This window comes from Tamandua tetradactyla, chromosome 1 (assembly GCF_023851605.1).
Source record: "Tamandua tetradactyla isolate mTamTet1 chromosome 1, mTamTet1.pri, whole genome shotgun sequence".
Taxonomy (NCBI): Eukaryota; Metazoa; Chordata; class Mammalia; order Pilosa; family Myrmecophagidae; genus Tamandua; species Tamandua tetradactyla.
The window spans coordinates 183713441-183727196 of record NC_135327.1 but is presented as its reverse complement, the minus strand read 5'-3'; the positions used below and the strand labels follow the sequence as shown (position 1 = coordinate 183727196).

The following is a 13756-nucleotide window of genomic DNA, read 5'->3' as shown; positions in this document are numbered from 1 at the left end:
TATTAAAAGATCTAGAACAGAATACTCCACAGTATTTCTTGGTAATGCATTCCAGTGTTTCCGCAACCTTTAGAGTCAGGAAAACTTTCTAATGCTAAACTAAATCCCTTCTGCTGCAGTTTTTCTGTCTTGATGTTTCGGGAGCTCTAGCACTGAAGTGGAAGTTAAGAGACCTAGGTTATGTTTCCAGCTTACCCACTAACTTACTGTGAGACCTGGGGTAAGTCACTCAACTCATCCTTGTGTCTCAGTTCCCCTTCCCATGGAATAGAAATTATATCAGTCTTGTTTGGGTTCTAAACACTGAGTTATTGTGTTGTGAATAAATACCTTTTTTTAAAAAATTATTTTGTTTTTTTGTTTTTTTAATGGTGCTTTATTAAATGTAAACTCCCATGTAGATTCAAAATCACAGGCTCATCATATTTCATATTTGTCAGTCCTCTTCTTATGTATGCTGCCAGGTTAAGATAACTAACATTTGCAAATAGGTAGTTAAGTCTGAATTAAAAAATATATATGCAGTGGGCAGTGGTGGCCCAGTGGCAGAGTTCTTGCCTGTTGTGCCAGAGACACAGGTGATACATAATATGAAGGAAATGCACATTCCTTTAGGCCTACTCTTATGCAAATAATCGTATCTTTTAACTAATTTTTAAGCTATGCTGCTGGTAATAGTTTAATTTCTGAGCCAAAACTTTTAGATTTGTTGTGATTAAATATGGAACTCGTGCTATTCTTTTAGCATTTCACAAGCTGTTGTTCTTTAACATGGTAGGGGTATAAAGGAGATCTAGTTAACTTAATTCCTTTGTCTTGGTGGCAGGCTGCCTGGACAAAAAGGACTCTGTCTTGAGATTTGACTGTTTAGGGGGTAGCTGTTGTCCTGCTAGGGAAGCTGTTTAAAATAGGTGATACTTAGGGAATAACTGGCAGCTCCAGGGAAAAGAGTATACTAGCCAGACACCCTTTGAAGTCAGTCCCTCTGTTCCACTCCCTTCCTTTGATGCTAAATGTCGCGATTTCTTGGTAATAATGTGTTGAATATAGGAGTCTTAGCTCCATCACCCTCTTAAGGCAGCGCAACTTTCTTCTCCAAAGGAGAGCCACAAGGTTGATGATGTTGGTGGTCTTTCATTTTAACCCAGGAAAATACTCTTCTTTCCAGCAAATGTTACTTTTTAGAAACTGTAATATAAAAGTAGTTTTAATGTTGATACTTTTCTTGATCTTTCAAACAGTATAGCTTAGCCATTGCTTGCAGTTGTTCATAATAGTAATTTTGCAGGAAGTAGAATAACCAAAACAGTTTGGCTTGTTGCAATAAAAGCTGTCACATTTACTAGATTTATTTACCTGTGGTTAATACCATTTAATGGCATGAATACCGTTTATCTTTGTCTGAATAAAGAAATGTGAGCATGTGCCCTGCCTTAGAGGTTCAAACACTGGTTTGCTTCTACCAGAGAACTGAAAGGAGAAGAAACTGGGGATAATTAAGAAAAATCATGTTTTGTTCTAAAGCCCTGTTGTACATGCCTCTCTAAATACTAATAGGGATAAAGAGAGGAGAGATTTTACATAGAGTGAAGCAAGTGGGTATTTGTAGAAATGTATTTTAAAACCATGTACTGTTCACCTCAAACTCCTTTATTTAGTTTTGCTTCTTAATTACAATAAAAATTGTGGTCATGCTGTGCTATTTATTTAATGGTTGTTGTATGTTTTTCTTGCAGTATTCACTTGCTTATGCCTGCTTGAAGTTAGTGAATTACTCCTTCTTCTTTTGGTTGCCCTTTTATCTGAGTAACAACTTTGGATGGAAGGAAGCTGAAGCTGACAAGCTGTCCATTTGGTATGATGTAGGAGGAATTATAGGTATGCCAGAAATGCATCTTTTTCCTTAATAAAGAGTTAGTCTCTAGAACTGTCCTTACCAGTAAGCAGTCAAACTTTTAAAGTCTGTAGAAAGCAAAACCCAGCCTAAGGCAACCCTGTGATTTTATAGGGCTCTTTTTTCAGTCCTTTGTTGATGGATCAGTTCCTTTGTCTTGGGAAGCAGCGGATGTTTCCCTCAGTGGTCTCTCAAAATGTAACCGTTTTGTACACTCTCAGTGATAGTCTAGCTCTAAAGCTAATTGTATGTCAAAGATCAAAGTTAGAATGTGAGTGTCTACCCTTCCTCACCACCCCCACTATCCATAGGTTAATGTATAGACTGTCAGATTATAGAGATAGAAGTAATAGCAGGGATTAATTTTTGTGAATTCTGTAGTTGCTTCATTGTAAGTAACAGATTTTGATAGTGACTTTTTCCTGTAGTGAAGTATATACAAGTAATATATTGCCTTAAATTAAGACAGACCTACACATTGCATTTTAATGGGTATTACTTATATGGCTATGGCAAAACCATAATATCCTCTGTATAATATTTACATTTAGAATTGCGGTAAGACTAAACTGCCTCGAGCACATGAAAGCAAACCATATATCTTTAGGCTAATATACTGTTATTATATTTGAACTCATTGCCCTTACTCTTAGATCCAGAGATAAAGGTGAGGTTGCCACCTTTAGACCTGACTATACTTCTTGTGTCTTCTAAAATTAAAATTGCCTAAATACTTTCTGATGAAGATGTACCAGACTTCCATAATCCCTAGAATTCCAAATGAGACTGTATCTAAATGTGACAGTGTTGCTTAGAGAATTCACTCACTTCTAGTTTAAATATCCTTACCAATTAATTATTTCTGTACCATAATTGCTACATTTAATTTTAGTGAATTTATTGGCCATTATTAATAACTTGTGAGGCATAGACCTTAATCATCTTTTAAAATAAAAAGCAGAAAAGTCATTAATAGCTTGTTTTAGGAGGAAAAACAGCAAGGGATGGTGGATGGTTTTGTGATTTTTCCTTTTTCCTTATTTTGATATCTGATTTTGTGGTGTCCTGGTCCTATTAACCATCATTGGCTTGTTGCAATAAAAGCTGTCACATTTACTGGATTTATTACCAGTAAATATTAAATATAAATTACCATCATGTACCAGTCAGCTAATCATCCTGAAAGGAAATTATGGAGGAAGCTTTTAGGAAAGCTAGCCATCTTTTCAGATAGGTAAGAGTTATGATTCCCGATAGTGAGAATAGAGAAAAAGGGCACATGGTGAGCAAATTTCAGGTGACTAAACTAAATTATAAATTATTGTGATGGCAGTGTGCTCTTTGTATCTGAAGGTGGAACTTTGCAAGGCTTCATTTCTGACGTGTTACAAAAGAGAGCACCAATTTTAGCTCTGAGTCTCCTCCTGGCAGTTGGATCCCTCGTTGGATATAGTCGTGAGTATTCTTTTGAAGTTAAATTGTTTTCCCAGTCGATTAAAAATAAAGCATTTGCCTTGAGTCAGTGATCAAACCTGGGGAAATTCTTGAGACCAGCTATAAAGGCGTGATACATGGTACCTTAGTATTTTTCTGTAAATGCCTGGTAAAACCATCATCGCATAGTTTTATTTGTGTTGGGGAGGAAACTGGCATCTCTTCTGCTTTGTTGATTTGTTTAAAAGCTTATTTGGGAGTGCATATGCTTTGTTTGAGAGTAGGCTCCGGAGGGACAGCATTATAGCCAATAAAACAATAAAAGGGGAAAAGTTTTTGAAAGAAGAAGGATGGTAATTAGAAGATTTTGTAAATGTTCTTTAAGATTCTGCTGTGATGGGAGAAGAGTTTTTATTTATCTTTTAGATGTCTCATTAGTTTGAGCACCAGTAAGAGGCAGACATTACAGATAAAAGTTGGAAGAAATGGTGATATGTCTCTTTGTGGTCTCGGAGTGATTTGTGAGGTCATAACAGATTCAGATCTTTGTGTTGAGGCATAGGTAATATGCTTTTAAAGTCAACGTGGCATTTCTATGACTTCCCTTACAGGTTCTCCAAACAACAAGTCCATTAATGCACTTCTAATGGCCGTTACAGGTATGGTGTATAGCTCGATTTCACTGTACTATATTCTCTGAATAAAAAGGAAAAAAGGAAACTATCTTCTCCGTTAATATGAATGATACTAAAATCTTAATTATGGAGAGCTCAAAAGGTAAAAGAAATAATATCCTCCAGATTATATTTCTTTACTATTGTTTGCCTCAGTCCTACTGTTACAGGAATACTGATTGACAGTGATAATTAAATTTTTTTATTGCTTCCCCAGCTTCTGAGTTTTCAGGAAAGAAATAAATTCTGAAACACTGTTAGTAAAGGACACTAGGGTTGGGGAATCATTTCTCTCAAACAAGAAACACTGCCTTCATGATAGCTTTCATTAACCTAGGAAAGATTGCTCTGGGCAAAAATATAGGTGATCCACCTTTCAAAGTATTCCTCTTGACGTATAGTTTGTCTTCTACCTTGTATTAAACTCTGCTATACTGGGACTTTACAAAGTCCTTTTGTAATTTTTAGTGTGATTAACAGTATTCTTATTATGAAGCAGAATAATTGAATCCTAATTTTTGCAATATAAAGAGACTTTAATCATCTGGTCCATTTTCATCATTTTATAGATGTGGAAACTAAGTCCCTGAGAAATTAATCAGGTTACTTGAGGACACATGTTTTAATTAATGACTGAAATGAAATTGGAACTCCAGTCATTTAGAAGTCTGGAATGCTAGTCTTCTAAAAATGCTAAATAGTTCTGCAAAAAATGCTTGAACAGTTCTGCAAACTGTTTGTTTAGGGCAGTTACATTGCACAATTATACACGGTATATACAGGTATATGCTCTTATGTGTGATATACTCTTAGATGCAATAAATATTATTGATAAGATAGTAAACTGTACTGTAGCTAGTAGAGCTGATACTGATTTCAGGTGTAAGAAAAGCATTTACTGCTCTTTCAGAAAGTTTACAGCTTTTTTTGGAACATATATAGCCTTTGTTCAATTTTATTTTTTTTGCTTTGTTCAATTTTTTTTTTAACTTTTTTTATTGTGTAATATAACATATATACAAACCAAAGAAAGGAAAAAGTAATAGTTTTCAAATCTTCAACAAGTAGTTACAGGACAGATCCCAGAGTTTGTCATGGTAGCTACCATACCATCCTCCCAGATTTGTCCTTCTAGCTGCTTCAGAATATAGGAGGCTAGAAGGAATAAATTTTTTATTTTATATCACAATTGACTTTTTTCCCCTTATTTATCAAAAATGACATATATGCAAAAAAGCAATAAATTTCAAAGTACAGCACAACCATCTGTTGTAGAATAGAATACAGAGGACTTTGTTCAATTTTTAAAGTTTTAAAAAAAGGACTTGATGATTATATTCTTATCATTGATGCACACCATCTCCAGAAACCAACAAAGAAAGAGTTGTTCAGCACTCTGAAGTACACACTTCTCATACATATAAATGGCACATTCTGCCACAATTTTACACCTCTGGCTATCTGCCTTTCCAAACAGCCTCATCCTATGTTTACCCAATTTTTTTTTCAAAAGTCCAGTATAATTAGGTTTTCCCCTATGTTGGAACTAATCAATATTTCTTCACTGAGCACCAGACATAATAATTGGGTGCAATTAGGGACTTTGTTATTAGAAAACATGGTGTATTTTAAACTTCAGATCATACATATGCTCATACTATGAGAAACACACAGAACTGATTCCAAAACGTGAACAACATTCATAGTTCTCAACCCACACTCAATTTTTGGAGAGACTCACCGAGAGGAGTGCCAGAGCCATCTATAGCATTTAAATAATTTTCCCTCTTCTCTTTTTTTCCCCATGTTTGGTTGAATTTGGGTAGTTAAATGCTCATATTATGCAGTGCCATTGTAAATGAGTTTGACAAGCTAGTGTAATTAGTTATTAATGAATGCCACTTCAGAGGATTAGGAAAAAAGACTACGAATTTCACAATTTTCTGTAGCTTTAAGTTGTATACATTGTCACATAATTCAAGAAGAGTTTTCAGAAATGTGGGTGCTAACTAGTTTGAAGATGGTACTGTCTGGGAGAGTTGGTTATTTTAGGGGAATATGAGAATCCTTTTCTCTCCAACATACTGATTATAATATTGGGGTAGTGGCTTGCTTTATTTAATAGATTCCTAGTGCTGTTATGAATAATGTTTTAGTAAGAAACTGTTTTGTTTATGACTTTAGGATTTTTTATTGGTGGACCATCTAACATGATTAGCTCTGCTATTTCTGCGGACCTGGGTCGCCAAGAACTAGTCCAAGGGAGCAGTGAGGCTTTGGCCACGGTCACAGGAATTGTTGATGGAACTGGGAGCATTGGAGCTGCAGTGGGCCAGGTGAGAGAATAGGAAAGGGGTTGAAATTCCAATATTGAGTAGTACTTCAAAGGTGGGAGAATTTACGTCTGACTACTGTGCTGCAGTAGGTGGCACTCTTGTGCTATATACTCTGTCAGTCTTCTCTGAGATCTAGCTGATGTGACCTGATATGCAAGATTTCTCTACATTATTTTAGTTCTTTTTTCCCAATTTTGTTGCTTCCTCTCTGGAAACAAGCTAAGAATTCCCAAGATAGATTCTTTGACTCCAGTCCCCCTTACCAGCTTGGACTTCGCACACTCCACTGGGAATGGAGAGGGGACAAGGAATGAGACACATCCTTCTCATTATCCCCTCCTGGCATGCAAATCCTACCTCTTCCCTCCTCTACTGTCTCCCCATACTAAATACACATGTTTACACATTATTTACTTGGTTCACCACAAATTACCCTGGACCTTGCAACTGCTCTCTGAGTCACTTTTTCTCTTTCCTAGATGTCCAAAAACCTAAGACTGTGTTTCAAAGGGTGTTGCTTAAGTTTCTTGAATCATAATCACCTGGAATACTCATTAAAATTCAGAATACTGGGCTTACTACAGACTTGTTGAATCAGAGCCTGGGGATCTGTATTTTCAACAAGGCTTCTTGGTGGTTCTTATGCATTCTAAAGATTGCGCTTTCCTAAGCTAAGATTGGGCTATTACAGGTATGCAGAACTATTCTAATTGATATTTTTGGCTTAAATTCACACCTTCTTTCAGAAAGGTATCTCTCCTCTGGGAAGGTCATGAGTTATAGTTCTTCTAAGGTGTAGCACTCCAGATCATTGAGTGCTAATTTTGCAAAAATATAGATTTGGGTATGGATAAAATAGTTGAAACTGTGGAAGTGGAAGGTACCAAAGGCAGAATCTCAGGGATTGTCCAGTGATCAAAGAGACAGGAAGCCAAGAGAGTAATATATGTCAAGGATGTAGAATTTGCAGGGTTATTAGTCATTAGAGCCATAATAGAAAGGTCAAGAGAAGGAGAACTGAAGGAAGAAAAGGCTCTTAGTTTTAATATTTGGGACATCATTAATGACCTTTATAATTGCTGTTTCACTTGGTTAGTGGGGTTTGATTGCGCTGATCTCTGATTGCTAGAGGTTTATAAGAAGTACTGAAGAAAACAAAAAAAAATCTTAATACTTAACTACTACCTAACAGTAATATTATATATTTTATTTGTTTATTGTCTGTCTCTCCCACTATAATGTGTATTGTGTATATATGTAATTATGACTGTAAATGGCAAAAAAGAACAAACAAAAAAACCTTAGCTAAAGTAGAGGAAATATGCTTACTTGACAATGCTCTGGAGTAGAAATAGGAAATAGATGCCACCAGTTCAGGTTTCTTCAAATATGGGGCATGAAGTGATAAATTGCTGTATTTAAGTTATTGTTCCGCACTAATGTTTTCTTCGTTAATAGAATGGGTGGATTATAATTAGCATTTCAAGACATTTACTTTTATTTAGAATGTTTTACATGCCAGTGTTCAGCATTAGACTGACCTTCATGGTTGGGAAAACAGATCAGGAGTAAACCATTATTAGTTTTACTAATTGTTCATCCTTGTCGATTTTTAAATGTTTTTTCCATTGCCTAAGGGATAAAATCCCAAACTGCATGATTTAATATTAAAACTCTTATCAGGCTTGTCTCCAGCCACTCCTCTAACTCATCCTGAATAACTCTGATCACCCTGTCTCTCTAGCTTCTCAAGAAAAGAATTCGTTGTTCTTTCCACAGTTTATGCATGCCTCTAATAGAGCACTTGTGACAGTGTATCACATTTACTGGCTTATTCATCTATCCACTGATCCAACTCTGCATTCCTTGAAAATAGAGTTCTGTTTTCTTCATTCTTGTTTTCCCATTGCTTAGTACTTTTTTTTTTTTAACTTATTTTGAAGTACTTTATCCCCACAGGCAGTTACAAAAACAATATAAACCCCTTACAGAAAATGCCAACAAACTTCCACACCTCCAGATACCTAATACACCAGTTACATGATCACATCACATTTGCCTTATTCCATCCATCTCTATCCTTCCATCCGTCTATTTATCAATCCACTTTCTGAATACTTGATTGTAGTTTGCGTATATCATGCTCCTTGAACACTGTTTTAGTTTACTAAACTTGCTGAAATGCAGTATACCAGGAATGGGTTGGCTTTTACAATGGGGATTTCTTAACTTACAAGTGTACAGGTCTGAGGCTATTAAAATGTCCAAATCAGGGCATCATCAAGACAATACCTGAACTCTGAAGACAGGCGGCCAATGATCTTCACCTCCTGTGTCACATGGCAAGGCACATGGCAGGTCTGCTGGTCTCTCCCAGGTTCCATTGCTTTCAGTTTCTGGCTACTCTGTGGCTTTCTTTTTAAGCCTCTTTTCATGCTATGTTTTCTCTCTATTTCATGTTCTTTTAAAGGACTCCAGTAAGAGGATCAAGACCCACCTGAGACATGCCTCAACCCAAATAACTAATCAAAAGGTCTCACCCACAGTAGGTCTGCACTCATAGGAAATGGGTTAGCTTTAAGAACATGGTCTTTTCTGGGGTTCCTAAAGCTTAAAACCATCACAAACACTTAACCATTGCCTTTTACATTTCCTAAGAACAAGGACATTCACCTGTGCAACCACCTTAAGTACAACTACCAAGTTCAAGAAACATAACATTGATACAATGTACAGTCTGTAATCCAATTTTTTCATGTGTACCAGTGTGTCCTTTTGAGTTCTCTCATCTCCTTTGTTAGATCCAATCCAGGATCATGTATTTTACTTAATTGTTATTGTCTCTTTAGTAGCTCATTTCTTTCCTTTTTTTTAAATTATGAGAACAGATATGCAATATAATTTCCCATCTCAGCCACTCCCCAGCATGCCATTCAGTGGTGTAATCACATTGACAATATTTTGGTACCCTCACCACAGTCCATTACTAAAATTTTCTCATCTCCCCCCAAAGAATCCCATACCTGTTATGCATTAACTCCCCATACCTCGTGCCCCCCACCCCTGGTTACCTGTATTCTGGTTTCTATCTCTGTTAGTGTATATATTCTCCAATATTTCTTTGTTGTTGCCATGAAGCTTAAATTTAATAGTCTTATTTACTTGACTTCAATAGTGTACACAAACTTTTTTCTTGAACTCCTCTGTCCCCTAACCTTTATTTAGTTCTTGTCATAATTACATATTTATACATTATGAATCCAAAACCATTGTTCTGTTATTACATTTTATGTGTGTGCCTTTTAGGTCCAATAGGAAGTAAAAAGTGAAGTTATAAGCCATATATATAGCAGTACTGGCATTTTTATTTCCTCATGTTGTTAACCCTCACAGAAAATCTTTATTTCTTCATGTGGCTTCAATCTATTGTTGTCCTTTCCTTCAAACTATAGAACTCTAATTAGCATTTCTTATAGGTCTTTCTGCCAGTGAGGAACTCCCTCAGGTTTTATCTGGGAATGTCTTACTCTCTCCCCAACTTTTGAAAGATAGTTTTGCTGGATGTAGAATTCTTAGTTGGCAGTTGTTTTGCTTTTATAGTGCTTTAAATATATCATCCCATTGATTTCTTGCTTCTGTGGTTTCCACGTGAAGTTGGCGAGTGAGACTCCCCTGGAAGTACACATTGCTTCTGTCTTACAGCTTTCAGAATTCTCTTTTTTTCTTTGACATTCAAGAGTATGATTGTAATATGCCACAGTATGGGTCTGTTTGGGTTTATCTTGTTTGGAGTTCATTGAGTGTCTTTGCTGTATTTGTATATTCACATCTTTTGTTAAATTTGTGATGTTTTCAACCATTATTTCTTTGATTATTCTCTCTGCTGCTTTTTTTCTTTCTTCTTCTGAGACTCCCACAGTGCATATACTGGTACGCTCGATGGCATCCCATAGATTCTTCAGGCTTTGTTCACTTTTCATTCTTCTCCATCTGGAATGATTTCAGTTGCTTTATCTTCAAATTCTCTGATTGTTTTTCTGCCACCTCCAGTCTCCTGTTGAACCCCTTTAGGAAATTTTTAATTTCCGATACTGTGGTCTTAGCTCTGTTTGGTTCCTCCTCATAATTTCCATCTCTATATTGATACTCTTTTTGTATTCATCTGTCGTTTTCTTGATTACCTTTAGTTTCTTTGTGCTGTTTTTCTTTTGCTCTTTGAGTATATTTAGGACTATTCTTAAAAGTCTTGTGTGGTATGACCAGGTCTGATTCTTCTCATTAATGGTTTCTAATGCTTTCATTTTCTTCTTTGCCTGGCCATTGTTTCCTGTTCTTTGTGAAGTTTTTAACCTTTTGTTGAAATGTAGATATTTAAGAATATGGTCTTAAATGTGTTATTGCTGGAATTCCGAGGCATCTGTTCTTTAAGCTTGTATCCAGCTAGTGTTGTTATGACAGGATCTAACAAAAAAAATAAGTAAATAAAATAAAATGAAGGAAACGAGAAAGCACCTTTCCCAGTTTTTACAGAGTGACCTGTGCAGGTTCTCTCCTTCAGGACTTGTCCAGACAGTGACTTTAGAGAACTCTTCCAGGTCAAAGTGTAGGGGGCCTCCCTGATCCTTTCTGAACTTGTGTCTTGTCTTTGGACATGAGTGCTTGGCCCAAAAAACTCCCTGGTTTACATGGTTACAAAAGTCCGCTGTTCCCTAGTGTACAGTTTCCTCAGTCTCTGAATACTGAGGTATACCTCCTGCAGACAACAATCCTTTTTTGCCCTAGGCAGTAAAACTTGACTGCTTTTCCACAGCGTTCTGTAGGAGAGCTTTCTGAGTCACCTTCGATACTCAGGATAAATTCTGTGATGGTGAGTTCTTCAGGCCACCCCCAAACAGATTGAACCAGGCATAAAAGCTTCTAGTATGTGCACATAGATTATTCTGTTAGCTATGGTCCTAGGGCCAGTCTCTGCATTAGAAGCACAGCCAGGTCTGCCAGTGAAGGGTGGGGAAGGGGCTAGCCAGGACTTCATGATGTCCTACCACTTTTAGGGGAGCCTTTGCCTTGATTTAGTACTGCTTGTTACTGCAGACCTTTAACTGTTTTCTGGAGCTTTGAGAAAGATGATTCTGCCAGCTCTTGCTGGTATAGATTGTTTAGTATGTTTCTGACATATAATAGAGGTCAGCAAGATTTAGTTTCTATCCAAGAGAAATGAAAACATATGTCATGCAAAAATTTGTACACGAATGTTCAGAGCTGCATTATTCATAATAGCTAAAAAGTAAGAACAACCTAGATACCCATCATTTGACAAATGAATAAACAAAATGTAGTATACCTGTACAATAGAATATTATTTGGCAATAAAAAAGGAATGACATTCTGATATATGTTATAACATAAGTGAACCTCAAAAATAATATGCTAAGTGAAAGAAACCAGTCACAAAAAACCACATACTGCATTATGATTCCATTCATATGAAATGTCCAGAATAGGTAAATCTGTAGTAAAAAGAATTAGATCAGTGCCTGCCTAGGACTATATAGGGGTGAGAGTGGGGGTACCAAATGGGGAATGACTACTGATTGGGTACAAGGTTTCTTTTCAGGATGATGAGAATGTTCTAAAATTAGATTATGGTGATGGTTGTGCAGCTCTGTAAATATACTAAGAACCACTAAATTTTGAATTTTAAATAGGTAAACTTTTTTTTTTATTAATAAAATCTATCAACATACAAGATGAACATTCTTAACATATGAACATTCCATACTTCGTGTGCAATCAGTGGCTCACAATATCATCAAATAGTTGTATATTCATCCACATGATCATTTCTCAGAATATTACATCACTCCAGAAAGAGAAATAAAAAGAACAAATATACCGTACCCCTTACTCCTCCCTCTCATTGACCACTAGTATTTCCCTCTACCCAATTTTAAATAGGTGAACTTTTAATATATAAATTATATATCAATAAATAACAAAAAGATTGAGTTGCAGTCAGAGTTTGGGGGGCCACTCTCCTTTAATAGATGATTAGACCTCAGCTTTTTTGCTTTCCATGATGTTGTCTAAATTAAATCACTCAATGGTTCTGCTTTAATTTTTCCCAGTTAAAAATTTTAGTTGTAATGTGGTCAGAGAACATGGGTTAAATGCTATTAGATCTTAACAGTAATTGAAAGGAATGTAAAAAATATATACCATAAAATATTTAAGTGGTACAATTATCCTTTTAGAAAATAGCATTATTGAAAAAAATGAAAAGCATACTTAAAGAATTTTTGAAAACAACAATTAAAGTACATTTCATTGGAAGAAAGAATGCTTAAATGGGAGTAGCTTGAGAATGTTCATCTTCCTGTCTTCATAACAAAGTGAATAAAAACAAACTTTCTGAACCTTATATGTTTTCTATTACAGTTTTTGTATTTGGGTCTCTACAAACTTACAAATTAAGGATGCTAATAAAGCTTAAGTAGGAATATGTATATGGCAGAGTTTTGTAAACAGGCATCATACAAATTATAACTCCTTTTTTATGCTCTAAAATAACTAGATTTAATCTATTTTTCAGCCATTTTATTTTATAATTTATAAATAATCATATTGTAATTTCTTTTTCTCCCCTTTAGTATTTAGTGTCTTTGATACAGGACAACCTAGGGTGGATGTGGGTTTTCTATTTTTTCATTCTCATGGTAAGTGTGTGCCTTTTTTTTTTTTTCCAACTAATGATTTTCTTATTAAGTCACTTCTTGAAACCAGTAAAACTGTTGATTTCTTTTAAAGGTCCTTTTGTGAGAAGTAATATTTTATTAAAAATATTTTTCTTAGGGAGGAAAAGGGCCCTCAATTTACTCTTGAATGAATCTAATGAGTATTATTGATAATTCCAGAATACTAACAATGAGGGACTTATTTCTAAGTATCACCAACCAATTAATAAGTGTACTTTCCCAGGATACTCTCTGTCTGATAAATATAAAGGAAATTAGAATGCATGTCAAGCAACATAGGATGAATATTCAAGCATTGCTTGAATTAACACTGTCATGTGCATAGATTCTAAAATGATAACATTCTCTTGAAGTATTGCTATGCCTTGGACATTCTTGGCTTAAATTTTGTATCTTTTGGCAAATAGCCGATACAGAATAATGCCTTATGTTTTTAAGGTGTTCTGTGTTGGATAAACATTTGACATATTCTGTCACATTTTTGGTGGGACAGTGCTCAGGATAGGCCTACTTGAGAGTCTGGTGACTACCTTGTCCACCAAGAGATGCATTTGGTATGTTATACCTAAATCTAGAGGATCCTAAGTGGAGTGTCATGGTTTTCTTAGCAGCTTCAGTCACCCCGGGCACAGATAGCTTTCCTTTAGCCTTTCTTGTCTAGGTTGC

General features: G+C 35.7%; 1 protein-coding gene across 6 annotated transcripts in view; it reads left to right on the top strand.

Moving 5' to 3' along the window:
- SLC37A3 (solute carrier family 37 member 3) overlaps positions 1-13756 on the top strand; it is a 103085-nt gene that overhangs the window by 76457 nt on the left and 12872 nt on the right. For 4 of the 6 annotated variants that reach the window (XM_077147631.1, XM_077147623.1, XM_077147549.1 and 1 more), the window contains 5 exons: positions 1737-1878; positions 3248-3349; positions 3940-3987; positions 6187-6338; positions 12986-13051. In XM_077147631.1, coding sequence (XP_077003746.1) covers positions 1737-1878; positions 3248-3349; positions 3940-3987; positions 6187-6338; positions 12986-13051 — 510 coding nt within the window. The remainder of the gene's footprint in view (positions 1-1736; positions 1879-3247; positions 3350-3939; positions 3988-6186; positions 6339-12985; positions 13052-13756) is intronic. The other 2 variants (XM_077147598.1, XM_077147504.1) reach the window with 1 other exon arrangement.